The sequence below is a fragment of the Tauraco erythrolophus genome, chromosome 31 (assembly GCF_009769465.1).
Source record: "Tauraco erythrolophus isolate bTauEry1 chromosome 31, bTauEry1.pri, whole genome shotgun sequence".
NCBI classification, from domain to species: Eukaryota; Metazoa; Chordata; class Aves; order Musophagiformes; family Musophagidae; genus Tauraco; species Tauraco erythrolophus.
Window position 1 is genome coordinate 860,221 of NC_141495.1, and position 27,769 is coordinate 887,989.

A 27,769-nucleotide genomic window follows, 5' to 3' on the forward strand; every position below is an offset into this window, starting at 1 on the left:
GTGGCTCCTCCACGAGGGAGGTGGGCGGTGGTGGTGAGGGGGGGGGGGGGTCTCGCTGGACATCCCCCCCATCCTCCTCTTCCTCGCAGGACGAAGCAAAGAAAACCCTGAGTTGCCAGTTCGTCCGTCCGTCCGTCCCGCCCGGGCAGGGCCGGCGGCTCCGCGGCGGCCACCCTCCCCGCCGGAGCTTCCGTGCCCCGGCTGCCGCCGTGCCCGGCTGCCCTGGCACCTCCGGCGGGGTCTCTGCGGTGGGGAGCCCCTTCTCCCGGTTAGTTCATCCACTTCCGGCAGTTCCAGGCTCCGCAGTGGCACGGGATCTTGTGCTGATCGTCCTCGAAGTCGAACTGGTAGTCGTAGGTGAGCTGGGGGGGGAGCAAGGAGTCACCCACGGCACGGCATGGCACGCAGCTGGCATCTAGCCCCCCCCCCGGCCGCCCCCGCGCCCCTGCCTGACCTCCTCCCCCTTGGGGATGCGCCGGCTGGAGATGATGATGATCTTGTCCTCCTTGTCGAAGGTCACGACTTCGGCCACGCAGTTCGGGGCACACGAGTGGTTGATGTACCTGGATTTTGGGGGGGGGGGGGGGGGGGTGTGTGGCAGAGAGGGGTGGGGGTCATCACCGAGATCCGGGGAGGGAGGGCAGGACAGGCGGACAGTCGCTGCTCCCGCTGCGAGGGGGCCCACCACCCCAAAAAGCCCCCCCTGGGCTCACCTGGCCGGGCCCCCCGTCAGCGTGGCGTCAATGACGTGCTCGTTGTTGATGCGGAACATGTAGATGCCGCGGTTCTGGGGGGAGAAGAGGGTGTCAGCAGCCATGCCGAGCCCCCCACACCCCACCAGAGCCCCCCACACACCCACCAGAGCCCCCAACGTCCACCAGAGCCCTCCAGTATCCACTGGAGCCCCCAACGTCCACCAGAGCTCCCCAACGTCCACCGGAGCTCCCCAACGTCCACCGGAGCCCCCAACGTCCACCGGAGCCCCCAACGTCCACCAGAGCTCCCCAACGTCCACTGGAGCCCCCAACGTCCACCGGAGCCCTCCAGCGTCCACTGGAGCCCCCAACGTCCACCGGAGCCCCCAACGTCCACCGGAGCCCCACCTGCTCCTCGTAGATCTTCTCCCGCCGGTTGGCCACCTCGTTGCGGATGATGGTGCCGATGTACTCGATGACCATGGTGTGCTTCTCGATGTCCTTGGCCGCGTAGAGCCCCAGCCCCTGGATGCGGGATCGCGCCAGGTAGACGTTGTTCTTCCACTCCGTCTTCAGGCGCCGGTACTGGGAGGACTTGGAGTGCACGAACTGTTTGCTGTAGGGCGTGTTGGTCTCGCCGGTGAACGTGCTCTGGTACGCCTTGGACATGCTTGTGCTGTTCAGGGTGTGGGGCCTGCCGGGAGGGCGAGAGGAGGAAGGGGGGGGGGGTCAGAGGTGAGGGATCACCAGGGCTCCCATCTCTCCCAGTGGATCCCGGCTCATCCCAGCTTACCGCTTGTAATGGGTGAGGATCTTGGGTTCGGAGCGGGCGCAGCCGGTGGGGTTGATCATCAGTGGCAGCTCCATCAGCGGATGGCGCCCGTAGCGGAACAGGTAGTTCTGGCAGCTCTCGACGCCGGGCAGCTGCCGCGGAGGGGTCGTGGGTCGAGCAGCCGCTCCCCACCTGCCCCCCCCAGCCCCTTTCCCTACGGGGCGGAGAGGAGACAGACCCCCCCCCCCCCCAAACCACCACCATGCCCAGGACCTACCGACTCGGCGATGCGCAGCACCGCGTGCACCGTGAGGCCGAAGAGCTCCTCGCCCTTCAGGTACTCGGGGAAGAGTCGCAGCATGTCGGCTTCCTTCCTCATCATCGCCACCGGCTCGATGATCCGGTTCCAGACGGCTGCCGAGGGAAGAGGGGGTTGGAGCCGGGGACCCGCCGCAGGCTGCCCCACCACCGCGGACCCCCTGCCAGAGCCACGCTGGGACCTCCCATCACCATCAGCGGGACAGGGGTGGAGGAAGGCAGCGTGCCGGCACCTGCAGCTCCCTTACCCTGCGGCGAGGAGTCGGAGAAGACCAGATCCTCCAGGCCCTGCTCGATGACTTGCACGACGAACTCGGGGCGCCCGTTGTTCTCGCAGATGGTGCAGCGGTAGCAGCAGCGGCGGTTGTTGGTACGCAGGCTCCAGTAGATGCGCGTGGCCTCGTAGCCCACGGGGTAGAGGGCCGTGACGCTGTGGAAGTCGGCCATCTGGTGCGGCAGGAGCTGCCCGATGGCGTGGAAGACCAGCCCGCCCACGCGGAACATGTGGAGCCGCTCGCCGCGCTGGATGATGCTGGCGATCTGCTTCACCTCGTCCCGTTCGATGTAGACGCGGCGGAAGACGGTGAAGCTGCTCAGCTCCTGCTCGCAGGGACCCTTCAGCTTGTGCACGGGGCACAGCATGGTCTTGTCCTTGAAGAACATGCACTTGGCGCGGATGGCGCAGGCGAAGTGGTAGACGCTGGGGCAGCGGATGCGGTTGCAGCTGTTGGTGGCGCCGGTTTTCTGGCACAAGGAGCACTTGGTGAGCAGCCCGCGGTGCAGGGCCACCTCCACGTTGATCAGCGCCCCTCCCTGCGTCTCGTAGACCTCCGTGGACCACAGGGCACAGTTCAGGTGGACCCAGAGGTCAAGGTCGAGGTTGAGCAGGCGAGCCGGCCCGTCCGTGGCCCCGTCGCCCTCCTCGTGGCAGAAGCAGCACTTGCGCAGGTCCCGCGGCACCTTCTCGGGGCGCAGGGTGGTGCCCAGCTTGTCGATGAACTCGGCGATCTCCTTGTCGCCGTCCCGCTTGGCCCCCCCTTTCTGGATGGTGACGAGGAATCGCAGCCGTTTCCACCGCACCCCCTTCCACTTCTTCAGCCGCGGCCGCGCTTCGTCCCCGTCCTCCGGCGGCCGCGAGCGCGGCTTGAAGCGGGGCGGCGAGTGGGGGGCCGCGGCCCCTTCCTCCTGGGGGGCCGGCGAGGGGGCTGGAGGCAGGGGCGAGGAGGGGGCCGGGGCTGCCTCGTGAGCCGCCTCGGGGTCGGGGACCCTGGCGGTCTCGGCGGGGCTGGATGGGGAGGGGACAGAGGGGGACAGCGGGGGCGAGGGCTCCTGGGGCATGACGGAGAGCTGCCGCACGTCCAGGTTGGAGACGTTGTTGACGTAGCAGTGGTGGAGGGTCTTCTCGGGCACGGGGCTCTCCTGCGGCACGGGGAGGGGGGCACAGGTCAGAGCGTCCCCCCAGGGATGGGGACCCCCAACCTCCCTGCGCATAACAGCGAGGGGGCCTTGGCCCTGCAGGGACCCCACGGCACCTCCCCGACCCCTTCCACGTGGTCCTGGGAGACTCAGCACCTTTCCAGGGGTCTGGTCCCCCAGGAAAACCCCCTGCACCCTCCTGCAGCCACGAGGGAACCTACAGGGACCCCCCCCTCACCCTTCCTGAGGTCACGCTTGGTCCCAAAGGGACCCCTCCAGCATCCATCACGTAGCCGGAGCCTTACAGGTACCCCAGTACCCCCCTCCCAGCGTCGCAGCCCTGGGGGGGACCCCCGCGCCCCGCTGACCTGTCTGAGCAGCGTCAGGAGGTCCAGCTCGCCCTTGAGGCTGTACCCCGGCAGCACCGCGTCGAACTGCTTCAGCCACTCGGAGCTGCTGTCCGGCACCTTCCCGGCCAGCGCCGCCTTCTCCTTGCCACCCAGCACCCCTGCGAGAGACAGAGAGCCCGTCACGGAGCACCCGGCCCGGGGACACAGGGCACCCAGCCTGGGGACACGGAGGAGCCCACAGGGACATAGGGGCACCTAGCCCAGGGACACAGGGCCACCCATGAGGACAAGGCAGACACTCACCAGCCATGTCTGTCTCCACCTTCTTGGCCTCAACGACGGCCGCTCGCACGGGGCCGTCCGGGAAAAGGACCTCGTAGGAGCTGGGGATCTTCACGCTCAGCAGCTCGGCCATGGCCACCATCACCCCGTTGAGATTCTGGGTCAGAAGAGAACAGGATGGGTCCGGGGTGCCGGATGCCACCATGCGGGGTCACCGCTGCCAGGACCCCCGAGGGTCTCGCCTCCCCCTGTCCCCTCGCTCACCTTGGCGGCCGCCGCAGACACCGTCAGCATGACGGACACCTCGCTGCTCTTGCCCTTCTCCCACGGGGCGCCCGGGCCCGCTGCCCCCACCTTCCCGGGGGGAGCCCCGAAGGGCTCTGCGGCCTCGTAGGGCTTCGTGTCGGGGAACACTGGTGTGGGGAGAGGTGGGTCAGAGCCACGGAGAGCCAGCTCCACCGATAGCCACCCCCGAGCCCACCCAGCCACCCCAGACCCGTGCAGGAACACTGCTGGGAACCCACCACTTTGTGCAGGACAGAAATCGGGGTGCGGTGACAGGGACGGAGCACCCAGCACCGACGGGAAACCCTTGGGAAGAGGCCAGCCCTGACACACGGGGTCACGCTCAAGGCTCTGCTGCCCAGGGACTGTATGCCCCCCCAGACCCCTTCCCCTCAGCCCACACAACCAGGGACCCCCTCCTGCCCCATCCATATACCGCACAGACCCCTTCCAACCTCATTTATGTGCCCTGCAGACCCCCTTCCCTGCCCTACCTAACCCTGCCTGGTCCATACATCCCACCGACCCCACTCCTGCCTGGTCCATACATCCCACCGACCCCCCTCCTGCCTGGTCCATAAACCCCATCGACTCCCCTCCTGCCTGGTCCATACATCCCACCGACCCCCCTCCTGTCGGGTCCATACATCCCACCGAACCCCCTCCTGCCTGGTCCATAAGCCCCATCGACCCTCCTGCTGCCTGGTGCCCATGTACCACAGACCCCTCCTGCCCTGCCTGGTCCATACACTCCCCAGCCCAGCCCAGCCCACCTGGGATACTGGCCCGGGGGATGATGGGGATGATGGGGGACAGCACGCGCTCCTCCAGCTCCGGCTTGGCCTCGCTGAGCAGGGGGAAGCGGAGCAGCTCCTCGCCCAGCACGCTCTCGGGGGACGAGGCAGGGACGATGCTGTCGGGGGAGTCGCTCTCATCGTCGCTCTCCATCCTGCAGAACACAAGGTGTCACGGGCCGCAGGGGCCGGTGGCACTGGCGGGTGGGTGGGTGTCACCCACGGGGGGGGTCACCGTGGCCGGTGGCTCACCTGACGTCCTCGGTCTGGTTGTGGGGAGGGGTGGGCAGAGCTGCCAACAGGTCCAGGCTCTTCACCTCCACAGCTGGTGTGTCTGCATAGGCAAGGGACGGGTGTCACGGAGGTGGGGGGGGGGGGTCACGGGTGACGCCAGGGACTCCATGCCACCCCTTGTGCCAGCCACGCTCACCTTTCTGGCCGTGGGGCTCACGGGCCGCGTCGGCGTCCTTGGGCTGCTCGCCCAGCTCCTCGGGCACCGTGACACCATTCACCATCTTCTGCTGCACGGAGGGCGGCGGCGTGGGGGGCAGCGAGGAGGGCGGCGTGGGTGGGTTGCTGAGGTTGTTCTGGGGCGGGGGGGACAACAGCGGGGTGAGCACAGTGGGGTGGCCCAGGACCCCCGGACTGGGGCACGGGGAGCAGTCCAGGGCACAACCCAACCTCACCTTGGTGAGCAGCTGGGAGTAATAGTCGGGCACGCTGTCGAGCACGGCGCTGCCGAAGGCGCCCCGCAGCTGGCTCTTCCCGTTGATGGGGCTGCTGCCGAAGGGCGCGAAGAGGCTGAAGTTGGCGGTGATGGTCGGCTCCGTCAGCGGCAGCAGCGACAGCTCCTGGGGGCAGAGTGGTAAGGAGGGGACGGGGGCAGAAAGCAGCCCCCCGCCGTGCCCCCGGCCCCTGGCCATACCTGTTTCAGCTGTTTCATGAGAGCTTCGCCGGGGCGCAGCCCCTCGTCCTTCCGCAGCTTCTTGCGGGACGCCGGGACCCGCTCGTTGCCCTTCTGCACCCGTTTGGGCTTGGCGACCGCCGGCTTCCTGGCGATGGAGGGGTCCTGGGGAGGGAGAGAGAAGCAGGAACTGTGCCGAGTGCCACGCCGCGTGCCCATCACCCCCCCGTCCTGCCCCACAACGCCCCATTCACCTCCCGGCCCAGCAGCACCGGCTGCGGCCGCAGCTCCGTCCCAGTGCCCCGGCTCTCCGTGTGCCCGTTGAGCTCGCCCGGGCTCTGCGCCGAGAGCTGCACATTCTTGGCCCGCAGCAGCTTCTGCAGCAGGAGGTGTCCGGCCTCGGAGCGGCCGCCCGGTCCCAGAAGACTGTTGGCTTGGCCAGCTCCGGGGTCTCCGTTGGCCTCCGGCTTCGCCACCTCGTCCCCGTCCACCTCGCACTGTGCCACCGCCGCTGCCGTCTCGTCCTTCGGCTCCTGCTTCACCAACACGTGGGGGGGTTCTCCTGCTGTGGGGGGTCCCTCTGGCACAGCCCCATTGACGTGGGTCTCGCTGGGGTCCGCACCAGGTGCCTCAGGGTCCCAGGGGCCGTGTGCCGGCTCAGGCAGGGTGCCGCTTGGCGCGGGCGTCAGCCCCTGCTCCGCCGGTGCCGCAGGGCTGGGGGCCAAGGCCGGGACCCCCGGCGACGTCTTCTTTGGCTCTTGGGGGCTCTGCTCGGGCGCACAGCCCAGGGGCGAGGGGGCTGGCGGTGTGGGGAGCCGAACGAGGCCGGGCTGGGGGCCACGGGCAGCCAGGGCCGCCTGCACCAGCTCAGCCAGCGGCTGCTGCCCCGCTGGCATGCGGCTCTGCTCCGCGGCGAAGCCGCTCTGCGCCTCCAACCGTGGCTGGAAAAGCGGCCCCAGCGGGCGAGGGGGCTGCCGGGCCGGGGAGCTGTGGTCAGGGGCCTGCCCAGGGAAGGGGCCGGGGGGCCGGAGCGCCTGGCTCTGCTGCAGCAGGTTCTGCTGGTGCCGCTGCACCAGGAGCGCCTGGAGCTGCTGCTGCTGCTGCGGCGTCAAGTGCCGCAGCTGCGGGTTCTTGGCCAGGACGCCCTGCAGCTGCGCCCGGATCTGGCCCATCACCGGCCCCGGCACCTGCCCCAGGAGACCCGAGGGGAGCGTGGCCGTACCCGGCGATGGCACCGCTGGCACTGCTTTGTGCTGCCCGGGGCTCTGGAGCCGCGGCTGGCCCTGCAGCGAGCCCGACGACCCCTTGCCCGGCTGCTCCGGGGGCCGCGGTGCCTGCGGCAGCCCCAGCCCCTGCGCCTGGCCCGGCCCGCAGCCCAGCGGCGGCTCCGCCAGCCCAGCGGCGTCCCCGTGCTGCTGGGCCAGCTCGGGGCGGGTGGCCCCGGGGCTCTGCAGCGGCGGGGCGAGCAGGGCACCCGGCTGCACCGGGGCTGGCCGCAGCGCCGGCTGCGCGCCCAGGACGCCCGGCTGCGGGGAAGCCAAGAGGAGCTGCTGGCCCTGCCCCAGCTCAGCCTGCTGCTTGGGGGCCGGGGGCTCCGGGCCACCCAGCCCCGGGGGGTTGAGGGCTCCCTGCTGCTCCTGGGGACCCCCGTGCAGCTGCCCCCCACTCTCGTTGCCCTCGGCGGGCAGGGCGCTGCCATCCGCAACTCCGGGCTGGTCCTTGGCAGCCAGGACCGGCTGCATTCCCTGACTCAGGTGCAGCAGGGAGGGGGTCTGGCCCACCGCCCCGTGCTGCGGAAAGTGCTGGATCGGGGGCTGCCCCTGGCCCAGCCCCAGGAGGCCCGGCTGGGCGGCCGCCGAGTTCTGTTGCTGCTGCTGCGGTGCCAGCAGCGCCCGCGACTGCCCCAGCTGCTGGGACAGCACGAGCCGGTGGCCCAGCATCCCCGGAGTCTGCGGCGCCAGTTGGGGCGAACCCAGCACCCGCTGCTGGTGGGGGGCCAGGAGGACCTGCCGCTGGGGCTGGGGGTGGCCCAGCACCGCCTGGTGCTGCAGCCCCGGCGCCTGCGCGTGGCCCAGCAAACCCGGCTGCTGCTGGGGCGAGAGCTGCTGCACCAGCAGGCTCTGCTGGCTGCCCATCAGCCCCGGCTGCTTCGGCACCATGGGCTGCCCCACTGTGCCCGGCTGCGGGGTCGGTTGTTGCTGCCCCAGCAGCCCGGGCTGCCCCACCATAGCCGCTGGCTGCATCGAGCCCTGGCCCATGGCGCCAGGCTGCTGCATCGACGTCTGTGCCATGACGCCAGGCTGCTGCATCGACGTCTGTGCCATGACGCCAGGCTGCTGCATCGAGGCTTGTCCCATCACGCCCGGCTGTTGCATGGACGCTTGTGCCATCATGCCCGGCTGTTGCATGGATGTCTGTGCCATGACAGCCTGCTGCTGCATCGGCGTCTGCGCCATCACGCCCGGCTGCTGCATCGAAGCTTGTCCCATCACGCCCGCCTGCTGCATCGGCGTCTGCGCCATGATGCCCTGTGGCTGCATCGACGCCTGTCCCATCACACCCGGCTGCTGCATCGACGTCTGCCCCATCACACCCGGTTGCTGCATCGATGCCTGCCCCATCACACCCGGTTGCTGCATGGAGGCCTGTGCCATGACACCCTGTTGCTGCATCGATGCCTGTGCCATGACGCCCGGCTGCTGCATCGATGTCTGCCCCATCACACCCGGCTGCTGCTGCATCGACGCCTGTCCCAGCATGTTCTGTTGCTGCTGCTGCTGCAGTTTCTGGGCCAGCTGCATCCTCTGGAGCTGCCTCTCCTGCATCAGGCGGCTGTCAGCAGCCAGCCCACGGAGCGCGGGGTTCCCGGCAAAGAAGGCGTTGGAGGTGCCGGGCACCGGGGCGTTGCCCACGGCTTGCTGGCCCATGAAGGATAAGCCTTGCTGCATGGCCATGGACACGCCGCCCTGGGGCAGGCGCAGCCCCCCGGGCTGCCCTGGCTGCTGGCCGAGGCCTTGCGCGCCGCCCACCATGGTACCCGCCGGCTGCTGGACGCCGTGTGCCGAGAGCAGCTGCCCGGGGAGCTTGGACATGAGACGGGGGCTCTGCGAGGGGCTCAGCGCCATGACGGCCGACGCCTGGTGCTGGTGCTGCTGCTGCTTGTTGCGGTACTCGGCCATGAGGTTGGTGTGCTCCTTCTGCTGCTTCCGCACCTGCCAGGGACGGCGGGGTGTTGGCACCGGGGACTGGTGGGGTGTTGGCACCGGGGATTGGTGGGGTGTTGGCACCGGGGATTGGTGCGCCTGCCCACCCGCAGAGCCCTACCTGGTCCAGCTGCTTCTGGATTTTGCTCTGCTGCTCCGTCACCAGCTTCAGCTTCTCGGCATCGGCCTCGGGGAACTCCCGCCCGGCTTTCTTGGCAGTGCGCTGCTTGGCGCAGAGGGCCTTGCGCGACTTGCGGTGGGCACCGATCTGCTCCTCCAGCACCTTCAGCTGCATCTGCAGCAGCTGCTGCGTGTGGAAGAGCCACTCCTCGTACTGCCGCTGGTCGGCCTCGTCTGCAGGAGCGGGGAGAAGGCTGGGATCAGCGGGGACCCTGGCTCCGGAGCGATGCCAGTTCCCCCCGCGCCGCATCGGTACTCACTGATGACGCCCTGCGCGAAGGTGGGTGGGTTGGGGCGAGCCTGGGTCGGGTCGGTGCCACTCCGCTCCTGGCAGAGGAGAGCATTGAGGACGTGGATCACACTTATTCCCGCTCCGTGGTGCACCCCCGTTCCCTCTCCACAGCCCCCACCCCCCCAGGGGACCACGAACCCACCGCCCAGAGCGGCTGCTGCTCAGCAGGGACCCGAACACCATGCCAGGCAGCCCCATGGGGACCCCCATGCCCGTTCCAGACACCCCACTCACCTGCCCACTCCCCGCCAGCAGGTGATTCTGCATCTCGGAGACGGCCGGGCCCCCCGAGAGCCGCTGCGCCAGCAAGGAAACCTGTTGCCTTTTGGGAGGGGAACACAGAGATAAGGAACGAGCCGAGGCGCCCTGCCCACCCCAAGCCATGCCCCGTTGCCCGCTGTGCCCCTTACCTGTTCATGCCCGGGGCCACCCCGATGCTGCCCTGAGCCATCACCTTCTTGATGCCCTTCAGTGCCACCATCTTGGCCTTGGCAATAGGGTCCATGATGTCCTCGGCCGCGAACTTGTCCAGGTCTGCCAAGAGAGAGTCAGCGGACGGTGCCGCTGCGCCTTCAGTCCTGTGCCCCCCACCCCAAAACAACCACCCGCAGCCCCTACCTGTGTCTGGGAAGAAGCTGTTGGCCAACTGCTGCTGCATGACGAGCTGGGGGGGCTTCAGGCCCAGGGTGGGTGGCTGCACCCCGGCCATCGGCTTCTGCACCAGCACCTGCTGCTGGCTCTGCTGTGGCTGCGCCAGGGCCACCTGCACGCTGTGGGGGGCTGCCAGCACGTGGGGCTGCCCGGGGGCCATGCCCATGTGTGGGGTTAGTCCTGGGCTCTGCTGGGGTGTGCCAAGCCGGGGTGGCTGCGGCGGCATCAGCGGCGGCCTGGCCACCAGCCCCAGCTGGAGGGGGGGCTGTGGGGCACCCAGGCGGGGTGGCTGTCCCTCGGGGGGCTGCCCGGTCGCTGCCGTGTGCAGCATGGGGTGCCCCGGGGCCGGGAGGTGGGGAGTGCCCCGGGGCAGGTGGGCTGACATTTGCTGCTTCTTCTGCAGCTCCTTCTTCTCGTGCTCCAGCAGGTCCTCGATGAGCAGGGGCAGCTCACTGGCCACCAGCGAGCTCTCCATCTTGTCCAGGTCATCGGCCGGTGAGTGCCGGGCACTGCCCAAGCCCAGGGCTCCACCATCCAGCTCAAACTTCTCCAGCAAAGGGTTGCTCTGGCTGCCCATCTGGGTGGTGGCCAGCCCGCGGCTGGGGCCAGCGTAGGGGTCCTTCTCCGGCACAGGGACGCCAGCGTGGCTGCTGTTAGCCAAGTGAGTCAAGCCAAGGCGAGCTGGGCCAGCGCCAGGGCTCAGGAGGGTCTGGCTGGATTTGAGGCTCAGCCCCAGCGAGGCAGAGATCTTATCCGTGCCCTGCAGAGCCTCCGACTTGACGGGGACTGGGAGTCGCTCGGGGCCGCCGGTGGTAAACTGGCATGGAGAGGTCTTCAGACAGCCGTCCTCCAGCTTGGGCTTGACGTCAGCGGGCACCGAGCCCGCCTTCGCCTCCGTACCCTGTGCCTTGAAAGCTGGGTCTGGTGCCAGCGCGGCGCCCGGCGGGCAGGGAGCGGGGCCCAAGCCCACCCCAGGCACCAGCCCTTCCTTGGCCACCTCCGGGTCCTCCGTGGACGGGGCCACGTCTTTGCCGTCCCCGGTATCGGGGAGCTTCGTGCCAGGTGCCGGCGGCTCCGTCTTGAGCTGGGCTTCGCGCTCGGCTTTCTCGTTAGCCGACTCGACCAGGCGAAGGTGCTCGTTGAAAATGTCCTTCTTGTCGCCGGTGTCCAGCTCGGGGTCGGTGTAGGCCAGCAGGTCGAACTCGTCGCCGTTCAGCAGGTCGTCGAGGTGGGGATCCGCCGTCTCCAGGCTGTCCAGGTTGTCCAAGTCATCGTCCCCTTTAGCCACGTCCGGATCCAAGCTCAGGTTGGCCAAATCATCGTCGTCTTCCAGGTCCTTGTGGGAACCGAAGTCGTCGTCCAAATCGGGCTCCACTGGCACCTCGCAGGGCAGACGTGCCCCCTCCAGGCTCAGGTGGCTCTTCCCCGGGACCGGAGCCGGCGTGGGGTCCGGTGCGGGGCCGTCCTTCGGTCCGTCGGGGCGCAGAGCAGAGCTGGAGGACAACGGGCGCGGGGGCACATGCTGCAGCTCCAGGCTGGGGGCTGGCAGCGGCAGGGGGGCGGCCGCTTTGGTGTGAGGCTGGTGGTGGCTGTTGCTCACGTCGGTGCCCTGCGGGGAGGCGGGCGGCAGCGGCACCGGCATCTTCTGGGGCTGCAGCGCCGGGGCGGGGAGCGCCTGCATGGGCATGACGGGGGCGCAGAGGGCCTGGGGGGTGCCCTCCTCCCCGGGCAGGAAAAAGCGGGGTCGGGGTGCCTGGGGGGCAAAGGGGGAGCCCACGACCCCCCCGGGTCCCTTCTGCACGTTGTGCCGCAGCTCGATGAAGGGAGCACCCAGGGCGGCGGGCGAGGCGGGCACTGTCTCGGTGGGTGCCGGCAGGCGGGTGCCCAGGCCGCCCACAGGGGTGCCAGCGGCCGGTGGGGCGAAGCGGGAGGTGACGGGGAGCCGCAGGGCCGCGGCTGCCGCCTGCTGCTGCTGCCAGAGGTGCTGCTGCGGGGACGGCGCCGGGAAGACGCCGCGGGGGTAGAAGGCCTGGGGGTGCCCCACTGCCGCCCTGCAAGACATCACAGTGTCAGCATCGGATTGGCACTGCGATGTCCGTGACACACCGCACGTAGCACGCAGAGGTCCGAACCCCCTCGGACCACACCAGGCACCCAACGAAATCACGGCCACCTCCGTCCCTCCGGGGTGATCCCGGCAAGCAAGAACTTGGGGGGACGCAGCCCCGCTCGCTTGTCACCCGCCGCGGTGAGCCCACCGCGCCGCCGCTGGGCACTCACCTCCCGTTGATGTCCAGGGCGGACGGCGTGGCCGCCGGCGGGGGCCGCGAGAGCCGCTCGTCCTGCGCAAAGCCAGCCTGCACCATGACGGAGCCGGGCAGCTTCCCGGTGCCAGCCGCGGTGGCCAGCGTCCCGAGGAGGCTCTTGTCCTGGAAAAGAGGGAAGGACGCGGCGTCACCCCATCCACCCACCCCCAGCCTCCCAGCAGAGCCGTCCCTGCCGAGCCACCCTACCTGTGCTGGCTGGTAGGGAGCCATGCCCCGGCTCAGCTCGAAGGGCTGGCTACCAGCCTCGGGGGGCCACCCCGCTGGCGAGGAGGTGGCAGCCGCCGCCGCGCTCTCCTTCTCCTGCCGCAGGCTGTTGCGTTGGATCTGCTGGCGGATGAGCAGCTCGCGGAGCCGCTGGCGCTGGGAGGAACCAAGCGTTAGGACCGAGAGCAGCTCGTGCCAGGACCCAGGGACAAACCACGCACGGAGACTGCTTTGGTCGTGCCAATCTATGCCCACCAGCCCGGGTCACCGTGCCCTGCTCCACGCCTCTGGGAAAGGAGCCACGAGCGGAGCCGGGCTCCTCAATGCCATTGCCAACTGCAGAGGTCCCGGTTCCTCCCTCGCATCCCCTCTTGAACTCGGACGGACGCGGCGCAACCGTCGGTGAGTCCTCACCTGCCGCTGCTTCTCCAGCTCCGACTGGCTCATGGTGCCGAGGGCCGCATCCTGAGCGCCAGGCAGCTCTGCCAGGTCCCGGTTCGGGGGCGCCGACAGCCCCGCGGCCACCTCGTCCCTCTTGTCGGCCGGCGTCCCCAGCGCGGCACGGGGCAGGAAGGTGACAGATGCGTCCTGCTGCTGCGGAGCGGCCGGTGGCTGCTGCGGCAACACCGAGGGCGGCCGGAGGGGCGAGAGGCTGTAGGTTTCGGCAGCCGCGGTGCCCGGCCCCAACGGGCTGCCAGCTTGGTGGAAGCCGGGGGACGAAGCGTAGGTCGCGCTCTGGGGCTTGCCAGGGACATAATGGCTGTTGATCCCGTGGGGCTGGTGGGATGGGGAGCCCTTGAGCGGCTCCGAGACGGTCGGGGGGAAGGTGAAGCGCATGGGGGGCTGGCTGCCCGGGAAGACGCTGGCACCGGGAGAGCGGGCGAAGGGGGGTTGCTGCCCACCCGGTGCCTTGGCATGGGGCTCGCCTGCCGGGGTGCCCCCAAAGGCCCCGCCGGTCGCCGGGCTGTGAGAGAGCGGCACCGACTTGAACCCCGGCTCCGGCATCTGGGGCCGCGGCGGCTTGTGCAGGGGGGTGAAGGGGTCCCGGGACTGGGGCCGGGAGGGCGGCTGGGAGTAGGGGTCTGGCGACTGGAAGCGGGGGGTGACGGGGGACTGGCAGAAAGCTTCGTTGGAGAGTGGCCGGGGCGTGAGGGGGGACTGGGAGCTGGACTGGGACTGGGGGCTGGCGGGAACACGGGAGAAGGGCTCCGAGGGCAGGGAGCGGGGCGGGAGGGCGCAGCAAGCCTCGGGGGGCTGCGGCCGGGGCGTCAGGGGGGGCTGTGAGTAGGGATCTGGGTAGGGCGACTGGCGGTAGAGATCGGGGTGGCCAGGGGGGGAGGGGGCCATGGGATGGGGGTCGGGGGGCCGGTGCCCCAGCCCCGGGCTCTGCGGCTCTACCTGAGACACCCGCGGGGTCATGGGGGCTTTGAAGACGTCGGCCGCCTTCAGCTCCGCAGCGGAGAGGTGGGGGCCACCCGGGGAGTCCCCGTAGCCCATGGCGGGGGCGTAACCGGGCGAACAGACCCCCAGGCTCCCCCCTTCCTCCTTCTTCACCTCCAGGCCCTTCTTCTGCTCCCCGAAAGGCAGGGGAGAGAGGAGGGCCTCAGGGGGCCGGGCCCCGGGGCTCCCTGGCACCGAGAGGTTGTCCAAGGAGGGGCACCGGGGTTTCAGGAAAGGGTCGGGGGTGCCAGGCTGGTGCCGGGGGGTGCCTGGTGGCGTGGGGTGGAAGTCGGGGGGCTGGGAGCCGGGGCCAGCGCGGGGCTGAGGTTGGCCAGGGAAGGGCTGGAAGGCAGCGCCCGCCGTGGGGCTCTGGCCCAGGGACGAGGGGAAGTGGGGCTCCAGCGCGTAGGCGGGCGCCGCGCCGTAGGGATCGTGCGAAGGCACTTGGGCTGGGGACTGGGGTGGGAGCTTGAGGAAGAGCTCGCTGGGCGACTCCGGCCCCCCTCCGGCACCCACTGGGGGCTTCAGGAAGCCCTCGCTGCCGCCACCGGCGGGGGGGCTGCCGATGTAGACGGGCTGTGCCCCCGGCGGCACCGGGATCCGCAGGTGCAGCGAGGGCCTCTCCGGTTTGCGCAGTCCCTCCCCTTTGGTCTGCTTGTTGATCTGGCTCTCGGCCTGCTGCAGAGAGAGCCCGGCCGTCAGAGCGGCGGGCACCCACGCCCGCCCTGCCAGGGGGCTGGGGAAGGGGCTAAAGGGGCAGGGGGTCGGCACGTCGCGTCCCCCAGGGCTGGGCCGGGGCCATCGGGCACCTCCCCGCTCCAGCACGTACCTTCTGCACCTTGTTGATGCGATGAGCCGCCCGGTTATCTTTGGCCTTTTGCTAACGAAAACACGAAGCCAGCTGACTCGCCGCCCCCGGTGCCCCGAACCCCCCACCCCGGCAACGCCCTGGCACTCACCAAATAGGGGGCTTTGTCCGTGGCGGGCACCTTCCTCCACAGCTTCATGATCTGTTTGCAGCGGCTCGACCAGTCTGGGAGTCCGGTACGGGCAGAGGAAGAGGAGAAAAGAGGTGTCAGCCCGTGCCCGATGAGCCCACTCGGTAGGTGCCCACTCCCCTTGACACGAGGGGATGGCTCTGTGCCCAGGAGCTGGCACCAAGACTCCCCCCACCATCACTGCAAAGAGCATGTCAGTCCCACGGCCAAGCTCTGTGCCAGAGCAGACAGGATCTCCCCTCCGAACAGCGAACAGGGACCAGGGGTGTGACATGCACCCACTGCCCACCTGCCCTCTGGGGGGCCACAGCCCCCCCAGAGCCCTACCTGGATAATCCTGCTTGAGGTTGGGGAAATTCATGTTGGCATAGAGGACGGGCGAGATGGTGGAGAGTTCGCCCAGCTCCTCGTCCTTCTCCCAGCGCTGCAGGCTGCGCTGGTTGTAGGACAGCCCGTCGCCCTCGCCCTCCGTCGTGGGCGTTGTGGGCGTCGAGGGGGTGGTGGCGGCCGAGCTACTGGCCCAGGGGCTCTCGGGCTCGCAGTGGTCTGGGCTGAAGAAGCCACTCCGCTCCCTGCGTGGGAGAGAGAGCGTCACAGGTGTGAGGAAAGGGGGGGTCCCACAGCACCCCGGGGGTCACTCCATCCAAGGAGGTCAGCCCCAGCTCCCCCCACCACCCACCTACCTGTTATCGAGGAACGGGGACTGGCAGACACCCGGATACGAGTCCAAGGAGACGGCTCCGGAGAGCGAGCCCAGGGAAACGCTCCCTGCGAGAGAAGGGAGGGAGGTTGCAGGGGGGGCAGAGCTGGGGCTCCAGCCCGTACCCACCCCAGGAACCCCTCGGACAACACAAGACCCCCTCCCCACGCTCCCGAAACGCTTTCCGCGTTCATCCCCAGAGCAACATGGAAAACCCAAGCCCGAGCCCTCTTGTTCCAGCGGCACCGCGGCTGTTCCCACAGCTCAGCCCCAGCGAGGACACGGCACCATGTCCTGGGGCTGACGGCAGCTCCTGCCCTTCTCCCCCCTACCCCGATGGCCACATCCGGGCTCGGGGCTGCGCTGCCCCCACCCACCCTGCCCCGGCAGCTGGAGATCTCCCTGCAGGAACGGCCGCGGCGCCCGGCCGGGGTCCTGCCCTGCGCCGCCGGCCTCCATCCCTGCAGCCGCGCAGTTCAGGGGCTGCTCCCCGCGCTCCGCCGAGCCCAGCACGTCTTTGAAGAGCTGCTGGACGTCTTTGCTCTCCATCTTGGGCAGCTCTGCGGGCGGGAAAAGGAGGTGAGTGCCCACGGGTGGCACATGGGGCAAACCCACACCAGCAGGACAGAAACCAGGGAGTCCCGGTCCCAGAGGATCGCGGTCTGGGGGGTCACACGGGGGTCCCAGCTCGGGGGGAGTCCCAGTCCTGGGAGGGTCCTGGTCCTAAGGGGGTTCCAGTGCTGGAGGCATCCCAATTCAGGGGGGTGGTCCTGATCAGGTCCTGGTCCCGGGGATGCCTGATCCCAGGGAGGGGTCCCAGTTTGGAGGGTGGTTCCAGTCCTGGTCCAGGGGGGTTCCAGTCCCTTGCGGGGGGGGGGGGGGTCCCTCACTTTAGCTGCCGCAGGGGCATGAGGACGCCTCACCTTCCGTGGGGATCTTGTCGAGGTCAGAGCTGAGCGCGCCCTCACCCGGGGTGGCCGGTTTCTCCGTGTCCGCAGGATCCGGGGAATCCTTTGGCTCATCGGCCCCTGCCAGGAGGAACCAGAAGGTGCCACCGACACCCCGGGACGGCCCCTCCTCGGGGCTCGGGACCCTCCGGAGCGGCCCCCATCGCCCCCCGCCCCCACGGGGTGACGGGAGCCCCCCCGGCCCGCAGAGACCACCCCGCCACGCGGGGGCGCCCTAAGCGCCGCTCTGCGGAAGTCACGCAGCGAAACCATAGAGCTCCCACCCAAGCGCCTAGAGCGTCCTCCTCAACCATAGAGCACTCCCCTCTCTATGGTGGCAGACGCTCTAGGCCGCCTCTCGAAGGCCCCCGGGAAGGACTCGGCTTCCGGTCAGTCCCGGTGGCTCACGGGGAAGGCGGGGGGGGGCCGGGGGGGCCCCGGGGCTCACCGAGCTCCTCGGCCTTCGCGTCGTCCTTGCCGTCGTCGTCCGGAGCGGCGGCACTGCCGTCGGTGCTGTCGTCCCCTGCGGGGCACCGGGTGCCCATCACCCCCAACCCTCAGAGCCCTCCTGCCCCCCTCGGTGCCAACCAGCAGCCCCCAACACCCCCCGGTATCCATAGCAACCCCCAACCCCCCCCCCATTACCACCGGGGGCCGGGTTGGGGCTCCCGGGGCAGACCCCGGCTGCACTCACCTCGGGGGTGCACGGGGGGTGCCCCCTGCAGCGCCCCGGCTGGGTTGGGGTCCCCCTTGGGCCGCGGGGCGCTCTGGCCCAGGGAGGGGCGGGCGGCCCCGTCCCCCACGCCGCCCGCTGCCAGCAGCGCCTTCCGGCTCAGGTCCATCAGCGCCTTGCCGAAAAACGCCTCCTGCCAACGAGAGGGACACTGTCAGTGCCGTGATGGCCGTCAGGGTGTCCTCTCTTGGTCCATCCCCACCTCTGGCCACCCCTGGGCCACCTCCAGCCACCCCTAGGCCACCTCCGGGCATCTCCATCCACCCCCGGGCCACCTTTGGCCACCCCCATCCCTCCCACCTGGAGGTAGGGGGGGAACATGTCCTCCAACTTGCTCTTCTTCCTCCCCCGGCGCTTCTTCTTCTCGTCCCCCTCTGCCGAGCCCGGATCCAGGCCACCCTCCGCCGGGAGGTCCCCCGGAGCGCCTGTGAAGCCACCACCATCAACACCCTCCCCCCCGAAGAGAGTTCGGGGCCGTTCCCGCGCCGCGGGAAGGGCACTGCCACCCCGTGGTCCCTCTCCGTCCCCAGGGGACGGGGAAGGGAACGGGTGCCAGCGGGCCCTACCGTCCTCCGGGTGCCCCTCGGCGCTCAGCCCCTCGCGCCCCGCTTCGCCCAGCGCCGCCGAGATCTTCTTCGGGCGGGAGTGGGACTTGCGCTGCCGCACCATGAAGCCACCGATGCCTGGGGAGCGGAGGGAGACAAGGTGGGGGGGTCACGGTGGCGGTGGAGCCAGGAGGGGGGTCCAGCCCTGGGGGGCAACCGCGGGTGGCACTCACCGGGCCGGTACGGCTTGCGCTTCCTCTTCTTGCACTCCTCCGGGTCCTCCAGCCCCTTCCCTGAGTCCACGTCGGCCCCGGTGTCCCGGTCGGGGCTGGCCGGAGCCTCCAGCTTGATCTCACACTCCATGTGCTCGACACCCACTGCCGGGGGGACGAGGGGAACGTCAGCCTCCGGGCACCCTCACACCGCACCCCTCTGGCTCACCCGCTGGGAAAAACTCACCTTCGGCTTTGAGCAGCTCCTCGGCGTCCAGGTCACCATCCTTCTTGTCGTCGGGGCCCAGGGGGTCGCCCCCCTCCAGCCCCCCGTCGCCGTTCAGGGCGCCCGGCCGGCCCTTGCGCTGCCGCCGCTTGTGCAGGGGCGAGAGGGAGAGGTTGCGCAGCACCGCCATGCCCGTCTCCGTCAGCCACACGCCCTCGAAGCGGAAATACTGGGGCTCTGCGGGGACAAACGCCAGCGTTGGCGACGAATGCCAGCACCAGGGAGCCCGCGGCGCCGGTGCCGGCACCGATTTTAGCGCCGCGTGTACCTGGCTCCTTGGCCTTGACCGAGGCGATCTCCGCGGGCGGCACGGGCACTGCGGAAGGAAAAGCAGGCAGGGAGGTGAACCCCCACATCCCCCAAACGTTCCCCAAACCCCCCGGGCTCCTGCCCTGGGCACTCACTGGCCGGTTTGACCACGTAGGGCTGGCAGGCGCTGCAGTCAAAGCCTTCATCCGCAGCCTGCTCCACCTCCTCCTCCGTGAAGAGGCTGTCGCACGCCGCGTGCAGCCACCTGCGGGCGAGCGGGCACCCCGTCGCGCACCCGACCCGAACGCAAAGATCCCCCCCCCCACACACTACGCATGCGCCTCGTGGCGGGGTGGCACGCCGCGAGGACGCGGTGCTCACCGATCGCAGTGCCGGCACTGGATGAGCAGGTCGTCCTCCACGTACTTCTGGCGGCAGAAGGGGCACACGACGAGGCTGGCGCAGGGCGCGCAGTGGGTGTAGTTGTTCTGCCACTCGCAGTGGAAGCCGGGGGAAGCCGCCCCGCACTGCACGCAGCACACGCACCTAGGGGCAGGGGGACACCCTGAGGGGTCAGTGCCAGCCCTGGGCACCCCCTCCCCGACCCTAGGGCTGCCCTCACGTATGCCCCGTGCCCCACGCACCACTTGCACTTCCAGCCGCCCTTGGGCACGGTCTGCAGGGGGGGGTCCAGGCAGTAGGTGTGGTAGCTGATGTCGCAGTCGTCGCAGAGCAGGAGGCGCGAGGGGTCGGAGGCTTTGCCACACACCTCGCAGACGATGCACTCCACGCAGCGCCAGCCCTTCAGCAGCATCACCTTCGTGATCTGGGGGGGGCACGGAGAGCGGCTGCGTGAGCCCCTGGCACGGCCACGGGGGTCCCCAGGCTTGGCACGGTCGTCAGGGACGCCTCGGAGCGCGGCACGGCCATGCGGACCCGCTGGGCACGACCTCGTGGTGGTGGTGTGTCCCGAGGGACGTGGCAAGGCTGTGCGGGTCCCCTGAGGGGCACGGCACGGTCCTGCCCGCCCGGCGCGGGGGTCCCTGTCCCCCTCACCTTGCTGTTGACGCAGTAGGGGTGGTAGCACTGGGAGCACTGGGAGCAGGCGAGGAGATGCCCCTCGGCCCCGCGCCCGAAGCTGCCGCACACCACGCACATGTCCTGGGGGAGAGAGGCCGTGAGAGCAGCCGGGGTGGGGAGGGACGGGATGGGAGGTGGGGAGGGGGGGACAGGACCCTGTCCTGTCCCGTCCACCTGTCCGTCCCACAGCACCCCAGTTACCTGCATGAGCACGAACTTGTCGGTGTTGGAGAAGAGGACGACCGTGTTCTGCATCGTGTCGTCATCATCCTCGTCCTCCTCCTTGCTGGGTGAGCTCTCCACGTCAGCGAGCTGGGGGCACAAGGAGGGGGTCAGCACCAGGGACCCCCACTCTCCATGCAGATAGTGGTGGGCATCAGCCACAGCTTGGAGCCAAACCGGGGCAGGGGGGGCACAGGAATACATGGGGGCAGCTGACCCCCTGTCCGCCAGCCCTCCCTGGGGGGCAGCTCTGCACCAGCCCTACACTTGTGGGGCAAAACCCCCAGACCCACAGCACCTGCCCCCCAGGACCCCCACCCACCCTACAAGCTCCTGAGCCTTTCCCAGGGACCAGGATGGTGGGGAAGGGGATGGGAGGGGGGCACGCTGGGCTCTCAGCCTCGCCACCTAACAGCTCGGGGACCCCCCCCACAACCCCCCAACACCTGCCCCAGCCCAGCCTTACTGCTAGGGTGTCAACGGACGAGGTGGTCGACTTCAGGCGCGCACGGCCCCGGCCCCGGCCCCCGTGGGACCCACCTCGGGGGCGCCTCCGCCCGGGGAAGCTGCTGCTGCGACCCTACGCCAAGGGGAGAGGGCGGTTACGGCAACCCAGGGAGGGGGGGGGGCCCGGCTGGACCCCCACCACACATCCCAGCTGGGGCAGGGGCAGCGGAGGGGCACAGCCACCCATCCCACCCCCACCGCGCGCTCAGCCCTCGCCTACTCGCCGCAGGGGCAGCCCAGGGAGGGGTAGTGCCCCCCTCCCACCTCGAGATGGGGGCTGGCGGGGTCCCCCCCAGTACCTGCTTGACGCGGGAGCGCCCCGGGGAGCTGCGCCGCCGGCTCTTGTCCGCGTCGCCCTTGGCAGCTGGCTCGAAGAGCAGCGAGTCGTCGGTCTCGGCGCCCAGCGGCAGCGACCCGGCGTCCTCCTTGGGCAGGCTGGCATCGGCCGAGGCGGGCCCCAGCTCCAGGGACAGCGAGCCCCCCCCCTCGGGGTCCGGGGAGCCCAGCAGCGGCTCCGAGCCGGGGAAGCTGCTGCTGGTGTCCCCCTGGCTCAGGTTGGAGATCTCGTTGAGGATGTCGGGCCGGGGGCGCAGGGTGGGGGGCTCGGGGCCCCCCTCGTCTCCACGGCCCAGCAGCTTCTCTCCGGCGGCGCACACCTCCATGGGGGTCTCGGGGCCCAGCTCCTCCGGCTCCAGGAGCAAAGGGGACCCCTTGGCTTCAGGGTCCCCCCCAGCTCGGCCTTCCTCCAGCGCATCCTCCTCGCTCAGTGGTGGGGAGCTCCCGCTGGTGCCCTCCCGCTCCAGCCTTGGTGCCTCTTCTTCCTCCTCTTCTTCCTCCTCAGGCAGGCCTGGGAAGGGTCCCAAGTCTGGGGCCGGGCTGGCACAAGGACCGTCTCCAGGGGGGCTGGCTGGTGACTCCCCCTCGCCACCGGCTGTCTCCATCTCCTCATCCTCGGGGGGCTCAGCGGGGACCGGGGTGCAGGCGGGAGAGCCCAGGGGCGGTGGCGGGGAGCTGGGGGGCTCAGTGTCCATGGCGGTGCTGGGGCTGCCGGGGGGCTCGGGCAGGGCTGGGCCGGGGGGCTCGGGCACCTCGTCCTCCTTGGCATCAGGTGAGGGGCCTGGGGGGTGGGCAGGTGAGACGGCGCAGAGATCTGGAGGAGTAGAGAGGAGAGAACGGTGACACCGCAGCCCCCAGCAGAGACATGTGCCCCCCCAGTGCGTCCCCAGACCCACCTGGGGGAGCCGGGGGTGCGGGTGCCGTCTCGGCGGGCAGCAAGGGCTCCGGCTCCAGCTCCATCTCCTCTTCGGGGGGCACCTCTGGGGCCAGGGCTGGCACTTCCTCTGCCACAGCCACCTCGGGGAGGAGACCTGCGAGACGGATCCATGGGTGAGGGGGTTACGGGGGTCCCCTCCACCCCTCCTGCCACCCAGTCTGGGGCTGAGAGGCAACAAGTCTGGACCAGGGACCCCTCAGCCCCCCAGGTACCCCCAAAATAGGGCTTCCAAACACGAAATCAGGGTCAACAGATTGAGGGTCACACAAAACCAGTGCTGGGAGAGGACCCAGGTGTGGGATCTCTGCACCCATGGGAGACAGGGACAGACTCAAAGGTCCCCCGTTTACCTGGTGGCTTAGGGTCCTCCTCGGGGGGCAGCTCGCTGGGGAGCGGCTCTTCGGGGGGCAGCTCGTCAGGGGGCACTTCTTCAGGGGGCAGCTCATCCAGGGGTGGTTCGTTGGGGGGCAACTCATCAGGCGGCGGCTCGTCAAGGGGCAGCTCGTCGGGGGGCGGCTCATCAGGGGGCAATTTGTCGAGGGGCAGCTCGTCGGGGGGCTGCTCCTCGAGTGGTGGTTTATTGGGGGGCAGTTCATCGAGGGGGGGTATGTCGAGGGGCAGCTCCTCGAGGGGTGGTTCGCTGGGGGGCAGCTCCTCGAGGGGGGGTCTGTCAATGGGTGCCTTGTCAAGGGGTGCTCTCTCGAGGGGCAGCTCATCAGGGGGTGGCTCATCAAGGGGCAGCACGAGAGGAGGGGGCTCCTCGGGAGGCTGCATGAGAGGAGAAGGGTCTTTGGGGGGCGGCTGCATGAGAGGACGGGGGTCCTCGGGGGACTGCATGAGTGGAGGGGGCTCCTCAGGGGGCTGCACGAGAGGAGGGGGGTCCTCGAGAGGCTGCACGAGAGGAGGGGGGTCTTCAAGGGGCTGCATGAGAGGAGGAGGGTTCTCAGGGGGGCAGCATGAGAAGAGGGGGGTCCTCTGGGGGCTGCACGAGAGGAGGGGGGTTCTCTGGCAGCTGCATGAGAGGAGGGGGGTCCTCAGGGGGCCGCACGAGAGGAGGGGGGTCCATGAGAAGAGGGGGCTCCTCAGGGGGCTGCACATCAGGGGGCAACTCATCAGGAGGTGGCTTGTCAAGGGACAGTTCATCGGGGGGCATCTCGCTGGGGGGCACCTCCACAGGGGTCTGCTCGCCAGGAGAAGACCCGCCATCGCCACGGGGTGCCTCCTGGGGGTCCCCCCCTGCCCGCGTCTCCTCGTCGCACCCCACAGGCTCCGGCTCAGGCTGGGGGACGGGCACATCCGTGGGCTCACTGCGACCAGGAGACGCCAACCTGGATGGAGAGACCAGGCGAGGGGAGCGGGACTCAGGCCAGTCCCTCTCACCTGCAAAGGGGGCACCCCAGTCTGAGACCCTCCCCCATAACCTGTCCCCCCCATCCCCACTCACGTCTGGGCGGGTGGGTCTGGTTGTGGCGCGTGTGCCGGCGTCTCTCGGGCACCCTCCGCGGCACGGCGCTGCTGGCAGCCCTGGCACACCGAGTAGCTCCGGTCCCACTGGCAGCCAGGCTCGAGCCCCGCCGGCCGCCGGCCACAGTCCGAGCAGACCCGGCAGTCCTGCGAGGGGGGGGCAGGAGGCTGTCAGGGGCAGGCAGGGGGCTAAGTACCCACCCCGTGCCCCCTCAGCGAGAGCGGGACGCACCTTGCACTTCCAGGAGCCGGCGGGCAGGCCCTGGACAGCTGGCTCCATGCAGAAGGTGTGGTAGCCCTTGTCGCACGCCTCGCACACCAGCATCATGGAGTCCTCGCCCGGCTGCCTGTGGGGCGCAGGGGCGAGGGGGTGAGGGTGGCACCCCCCCCTCCTCGTCCCCATCCCGCCGCGATGGCCACAAGCTCACCTGCAGGTTTGGCACACTTTGCACTCGGGGCACTGCCAGCCCGAGCGCTTGCGGGGGGTCAGGGCGATGTCCAGGCAGGCTCCGTGGTAGTGCTGCCCGCAGCTGGTGCAGAAAACCAGGTCCCGCAGGTCACCCGGCCCGGCACACACCGAGCACCGCGCGTCCTCTGGGCGAAGGGAGACACGGGGGCTGTCAGCGCCACCCCCTCGCCGGGCTCTGCCCCCTCCCCAGGCCGCAGGAGGGGACCTGGCACCCAGGGCTGGCAGCCCCAGCCCTGTACGCACCCATCTGCGCGGCCTCAGCCACGTGCTCCGGGCAGAGGAGCCGGAGGGTCCTCATGGACTGGAAGCAGCCGCTGGCGGCGGCGCAGGGCAAGTGGTAGAGACGGGGGCAACCGGTTGCCCGGCACGGGATGGTGGCCCCCAACCGCCGACAGTGTTCACATTTCTGAAAACGGAGGGGCCCGACGGGGTCAGAGGTGCCACGCGGGGCCAGGCTGAGCACCCCCCGCCGCCCCCCACCCTTCCCCGGGACCCGCTCACCTGTGAGATCCCTGAGAAAACGGCTCTGTCCACGCCGGTCAGCCCCGCCGCCTCCTGTGCCACGCCGGCGGACCAGGCTGCGCACCAGCGGTGCACCCAGCAGTGCCCTGCGGGGAGGGGGGGTCAGGGATGGGGAGGGGGGTCCCCGGGCCGGACCAGGGTGGGTGGGATGGGGACCCCGGTGCCGCAACCGCGCTCACCCGTCGGTTCGAAGAGCTGCGCTGGAGTCACCCGCTCGGAGAAGCCGATCTGCACCAGGTCGGTGCCCGCCGGCTCCGGCGAAGGGTGGCTGGGCACCTCGGGGGGCTCGTAGCCCGCCAGCCGCTCGGGCCAGTCGGGCGCCGGCTCAAAGCGCTGCAGCTCCCGCTGCCCGTGCGGGCTCCAGTCCCCACAGTCGCAGAGGGCGCAGCGGCGGGCCGGCGTGCTGGGGCGGGGGGAGATGACAACAGGGGTGTCAGAGACGCTCCTGACCCCCCCACCAGCTCCATGCCACCCCCTCGAGCGCCCCCCCATCCTCACCTGCCAGCCTGCGGAGGTCCCTTCGTGTCTGTGCTCTCCGGCTCCGGCCCTGCCGAGGCTCCTTCGGGGGGTTTCAGGGGGTCCCCCTCCGCGCTGCCCATCTCCTCCGAGGCCACGGCCCCATCAGCTGCGGGGGGAGCGGCTGTTACTCACCACAGTGGGTCGGAGGGGGGAAAGAGCACCCAGCACCCTGGGTGCCCCTCCTGGCACCCAGCCCTGCCCCGCACTCACCGGGCGCGTCCTCGTCCTTCTCCTCGCTGGGCGGCTTCTGTTCGTCCATCCTGCCTGCGGCGTCCCTCGGGGAGGCCCGCGGCTGCGAGGGGGGGGCATCCATCAGCACGTGGACGGAGGGACCCTTCCCCAGCCCCCCCGTGATGCCACCCTCCCCCCCTGAGGGACAGGACAGCCACCTGCGGCCGCTCCCCGAGGCGAGTCCGTGGGGTCTCAGCCCGGCGGACGCATCCCGCCCCACGTGTGCCAGCAGCAGGCCCCGGTCCTGGGGGGGGGTCCGGGAGACCCCAGGCAGGGACGGCTCCTTCCCGCTCCCCCCGTCGCACCCCAGGGCTCCCCCGAGGGAAGGGTGGGGACGGCACAGTGATGCCATGGGGCACCCCGGCGTACCCAGGGCACCGCGCTCCCCGCTGGCAGGGCCACGGGGTGGCCAGGAGCGCGTGACCTCGATTAAACCTGGGAGGGGGCAGCAACCACAGCCCCGTGGCACCCTGGGGGGTCACCAGGACCCCCAAGGAGCCACCCAGACCCTCCCAGCAGTGGCCACACCGACTCCACCGGGCAAAGCAGCCCCAGTGCCCACAGCGAAGCCGGGAACCCCGGTGCCGGGTGGGATTTGGGGTGCAGCGATACGGTGGGGTGCCCGGGGGCCCCTCCCCAGCACCCGTGCCTCAGTTTCCCCAGGGCCAGCACCAACGCGGCCAAGCCTCCCACAGCACCGGGGGTCCCAGGATGGGCACCGGGGAGGGGGGACGCGCCGGGGCAGCCCCCGGAGGCGTCGCGGGGAGGGACCGCGGCCGGGCACGGTGGGGTCCTGGCTCGGGGGTCCCCCCCGGAAAATCCCCTCCGGTTCCCCGGTAATCCCGGGGAGATCGGGGCCGCCCCACAGTGGCTGCGCGCTCCCCGGAAGGGCCCCGGCGCGCACCGGGGACGGGGGGTCGGCGGAGGGGCCCTGCCGGGGCTCCGGGGGGGCTAAAGCACCGCGCGGGACCGCCCCTCCCCTCCCCGATGCGCCCGGGCCGCGCTCCCCCCGCCCTCCCCGGTGCAACGGAGCCCTCCGGGGGGGCCGAGCCAGCCAGGCGCAGTGCCCCGGCCCGCCGCGGCCTACCCGGGCACCGGCACCGGGGCCCCGGGCCCGGCCGTACCTGCGCTCGGGCGGCAGCGCGGCGGCCCGGACCCCACCGGCTGCCCGGGCGGCGGGCACCGCCGGTACCGGTGCCGGTAGCGAGCACAAAGGGAGCCGGGGGCCGCGCTCCGGGCCCGGCCGCCGGGGAAAGGCCTGGCCGGGAGGAGGCGGCGGCGGCGGCGCGGCCCGGCGGAGGCGGCGCGGCCCCGGGGCCGAAACGCGAAGCTTCTCCTTTCCGGGACCGCGGGGACCCGGGCCCGAACAGCGCGGGAACCCCGGCGGGGCCCCCTCCCGCCCCCCGCCCGGCTCTTACCCCCGCGGCCGCCCCTACGCCGACGGGCCTCGGGGCGCGGGGCGGACGGTGCTCCCCGGCGCGGCCATTTCCAGAGGAAAGTAGGTCCCGCCGCCCGCCCCCGCCCCGCCCCGCCCGCCCGCCCGCCCGCCCCGCCGGGGCCGCCGCGCTGCGCCCTGGGGGCCGCGGCCGGGGGGGGCGCCGCGCCCGCACTACTTGGCGGCGGGGGCTCGGGCGGAGGGAGACGGCGCTGCGGCGGCGGGCGCTGCGGCAGGCGGGGGGTGTGACGGCGCGGGCCGCAGCGCACGCTGCCGGGAGGGATCCCTCCGCGACGCTTAACCCCGCCGGCGCCGGGGCGGGCGGCGCGCACGTGGGCACGGCGGGGCGGAACCGGGCAACGGCGCTGGCTCCGCCCACCCCCGGCCCCGCCCGCGCGGGCACCGGAACGGCTCTGCCGGGGGGGAAGGCGGGTGCCCGCAGGGAGGGCTCCGGTACCGGCGCCGGTTTTCCGCGGCTACAGCCGCCGCGCTCTTCCCCGAGCGCACGGGGACGGGCGGCCGCACCGCAGCGGGTACCGGGAAGCCCCGCGCGCCCCACGGACCCCGAGCTCTCGGGCCCGGGCGGCGGGGCGAGGGGACACAGGCTGGCACCCCCCGAGCGGGGCATCCGTGCGCCGAGCGCGGCCGGATCGGAACGGCGGCTCTGCTCCGCTCCGCGGCCGCCGTCCCCACCGGGACCCTGCGGAAGCGGCCCCGGCCCCCTCGGTCACGGCCGGAGACTCCCCGCCCCGCCGTAGGACAGCACCGGGGGCGAGGGCAAGGTACGGGGCGAGCAAAGGGCCCCCCCGGGAGCCTGAGCCCCCAGAGCGCGGGGTGAGGGGGTGGGCTCAGACCCCCCACCAGCCCCCAGGCTGCGACATCCCAGCCCCAGCACCCAGTTCCAGCCCAGCACCGAGCATGGGGCCACAGAGCAGCACCCCCCCTTCCCCCCAACACCCCACTTCTCAGCAGCTCCTGCTCCTCTCTAACAGCGTAATTGGGTAATTAGCAGTAATTAGCCCGACTGGGTGGAGATAACCCACATGGGGAACCGCAGCCAGGCCGGGCACCCCAGCACTGCAGAGCCCCCCCCAACCCAGCCCAGGCTGTGGCTCCCCAGGGGGCACAGGGCTGCAAAGCCCCCCCAGAGTCCCAGCGACAGCCCCAGGGTGCTCAGCCCCACGGGGAGGGGGCTCTGCCCCATAGTGTGTTCAGGATTGGGGGGACCCCAAGGCTGGAGTGTTGGGGGATCCCCACGTGCTGC

At 70.8% G+C, this 27,769-nt stretch overlaps 1 protein-coding gene across 1 annotated transcript; it reads right to left on the bottom strand.

Annotated features, from left to right (window-relative positions):
* Positions 1-228: 228 nt before the first annotated feature.
* KMT2D (lysine methyltransferase 2D) lies at positions 229-25,098 on the bottom strand. The gene is made up of 56 exons (XM_086628609.1): positions 25,050-25,098; positions 24,819-24,945; positions 24,500-24,723; positions 24,300-24,406; positions 24,042-24,204; positions 23,758-23,923; positions 23,562-23,676; positions 23,310-23,476; positions 22,854-23,193; positions 22,701-22,747; positions 22,216-22,625; positions 21,825-21,959; positions 20,892-21,742; positions 20,552-20,665; positions 20,065-20,175; positions 19,840-19,944; positions 19,428-19,609; positions 19,165-19,329; positions 18,939-19,048; positions 18,803-18,850; positions 18,496-18,711; positions 18,270-18,413; positions 18,058-18,174; positions 17,792-17,916; positions 17,453-17,624; positions 17,207-17,281; positions 16,735-16,839; positions 16,261-16,371; positions 15,795-15,891; positions 15,439-15,683; positions 15,073-15,146; positions 14,943-14,993; positions 13,088-14,791; positions 12,656-12,829; positions 12,423-12,571; positions 10,110-12,193; positions 9,902-10,025; positions 9,726-9,813; positions 9,460-9,526; positions 9,141-9,373; positions 6,089-9,028; positions 5,838-5,981; positions 5,599-5,763; positions 5,343-5,499; positions 5,165-5,246; positions 4,892-5,067; positions 4,098-4,246; positions 3,855-3,990; positions 3,570-3,709; positions 2,034-3,204; positions 1,745-1,881; positions 1,489-1,619; positions 1,104-1,389; positions 714-787; positions 455-563; positions 229-362 (listed from the first exon to the last, which is right to left on the bottom strand). The coding sequence occupies exons 1-56, from the start codon at positions 25,096-25,098 to the stop codon at positions 270-272; spliced, it is 15,981 nt and encodes a 5,326-aa protein (XP_086484735.1). The 3' UTR covers positions 229-269.
* Between the last annotated feature and the right edge of the window lie 2,671 nt (positions 25,099-27,769).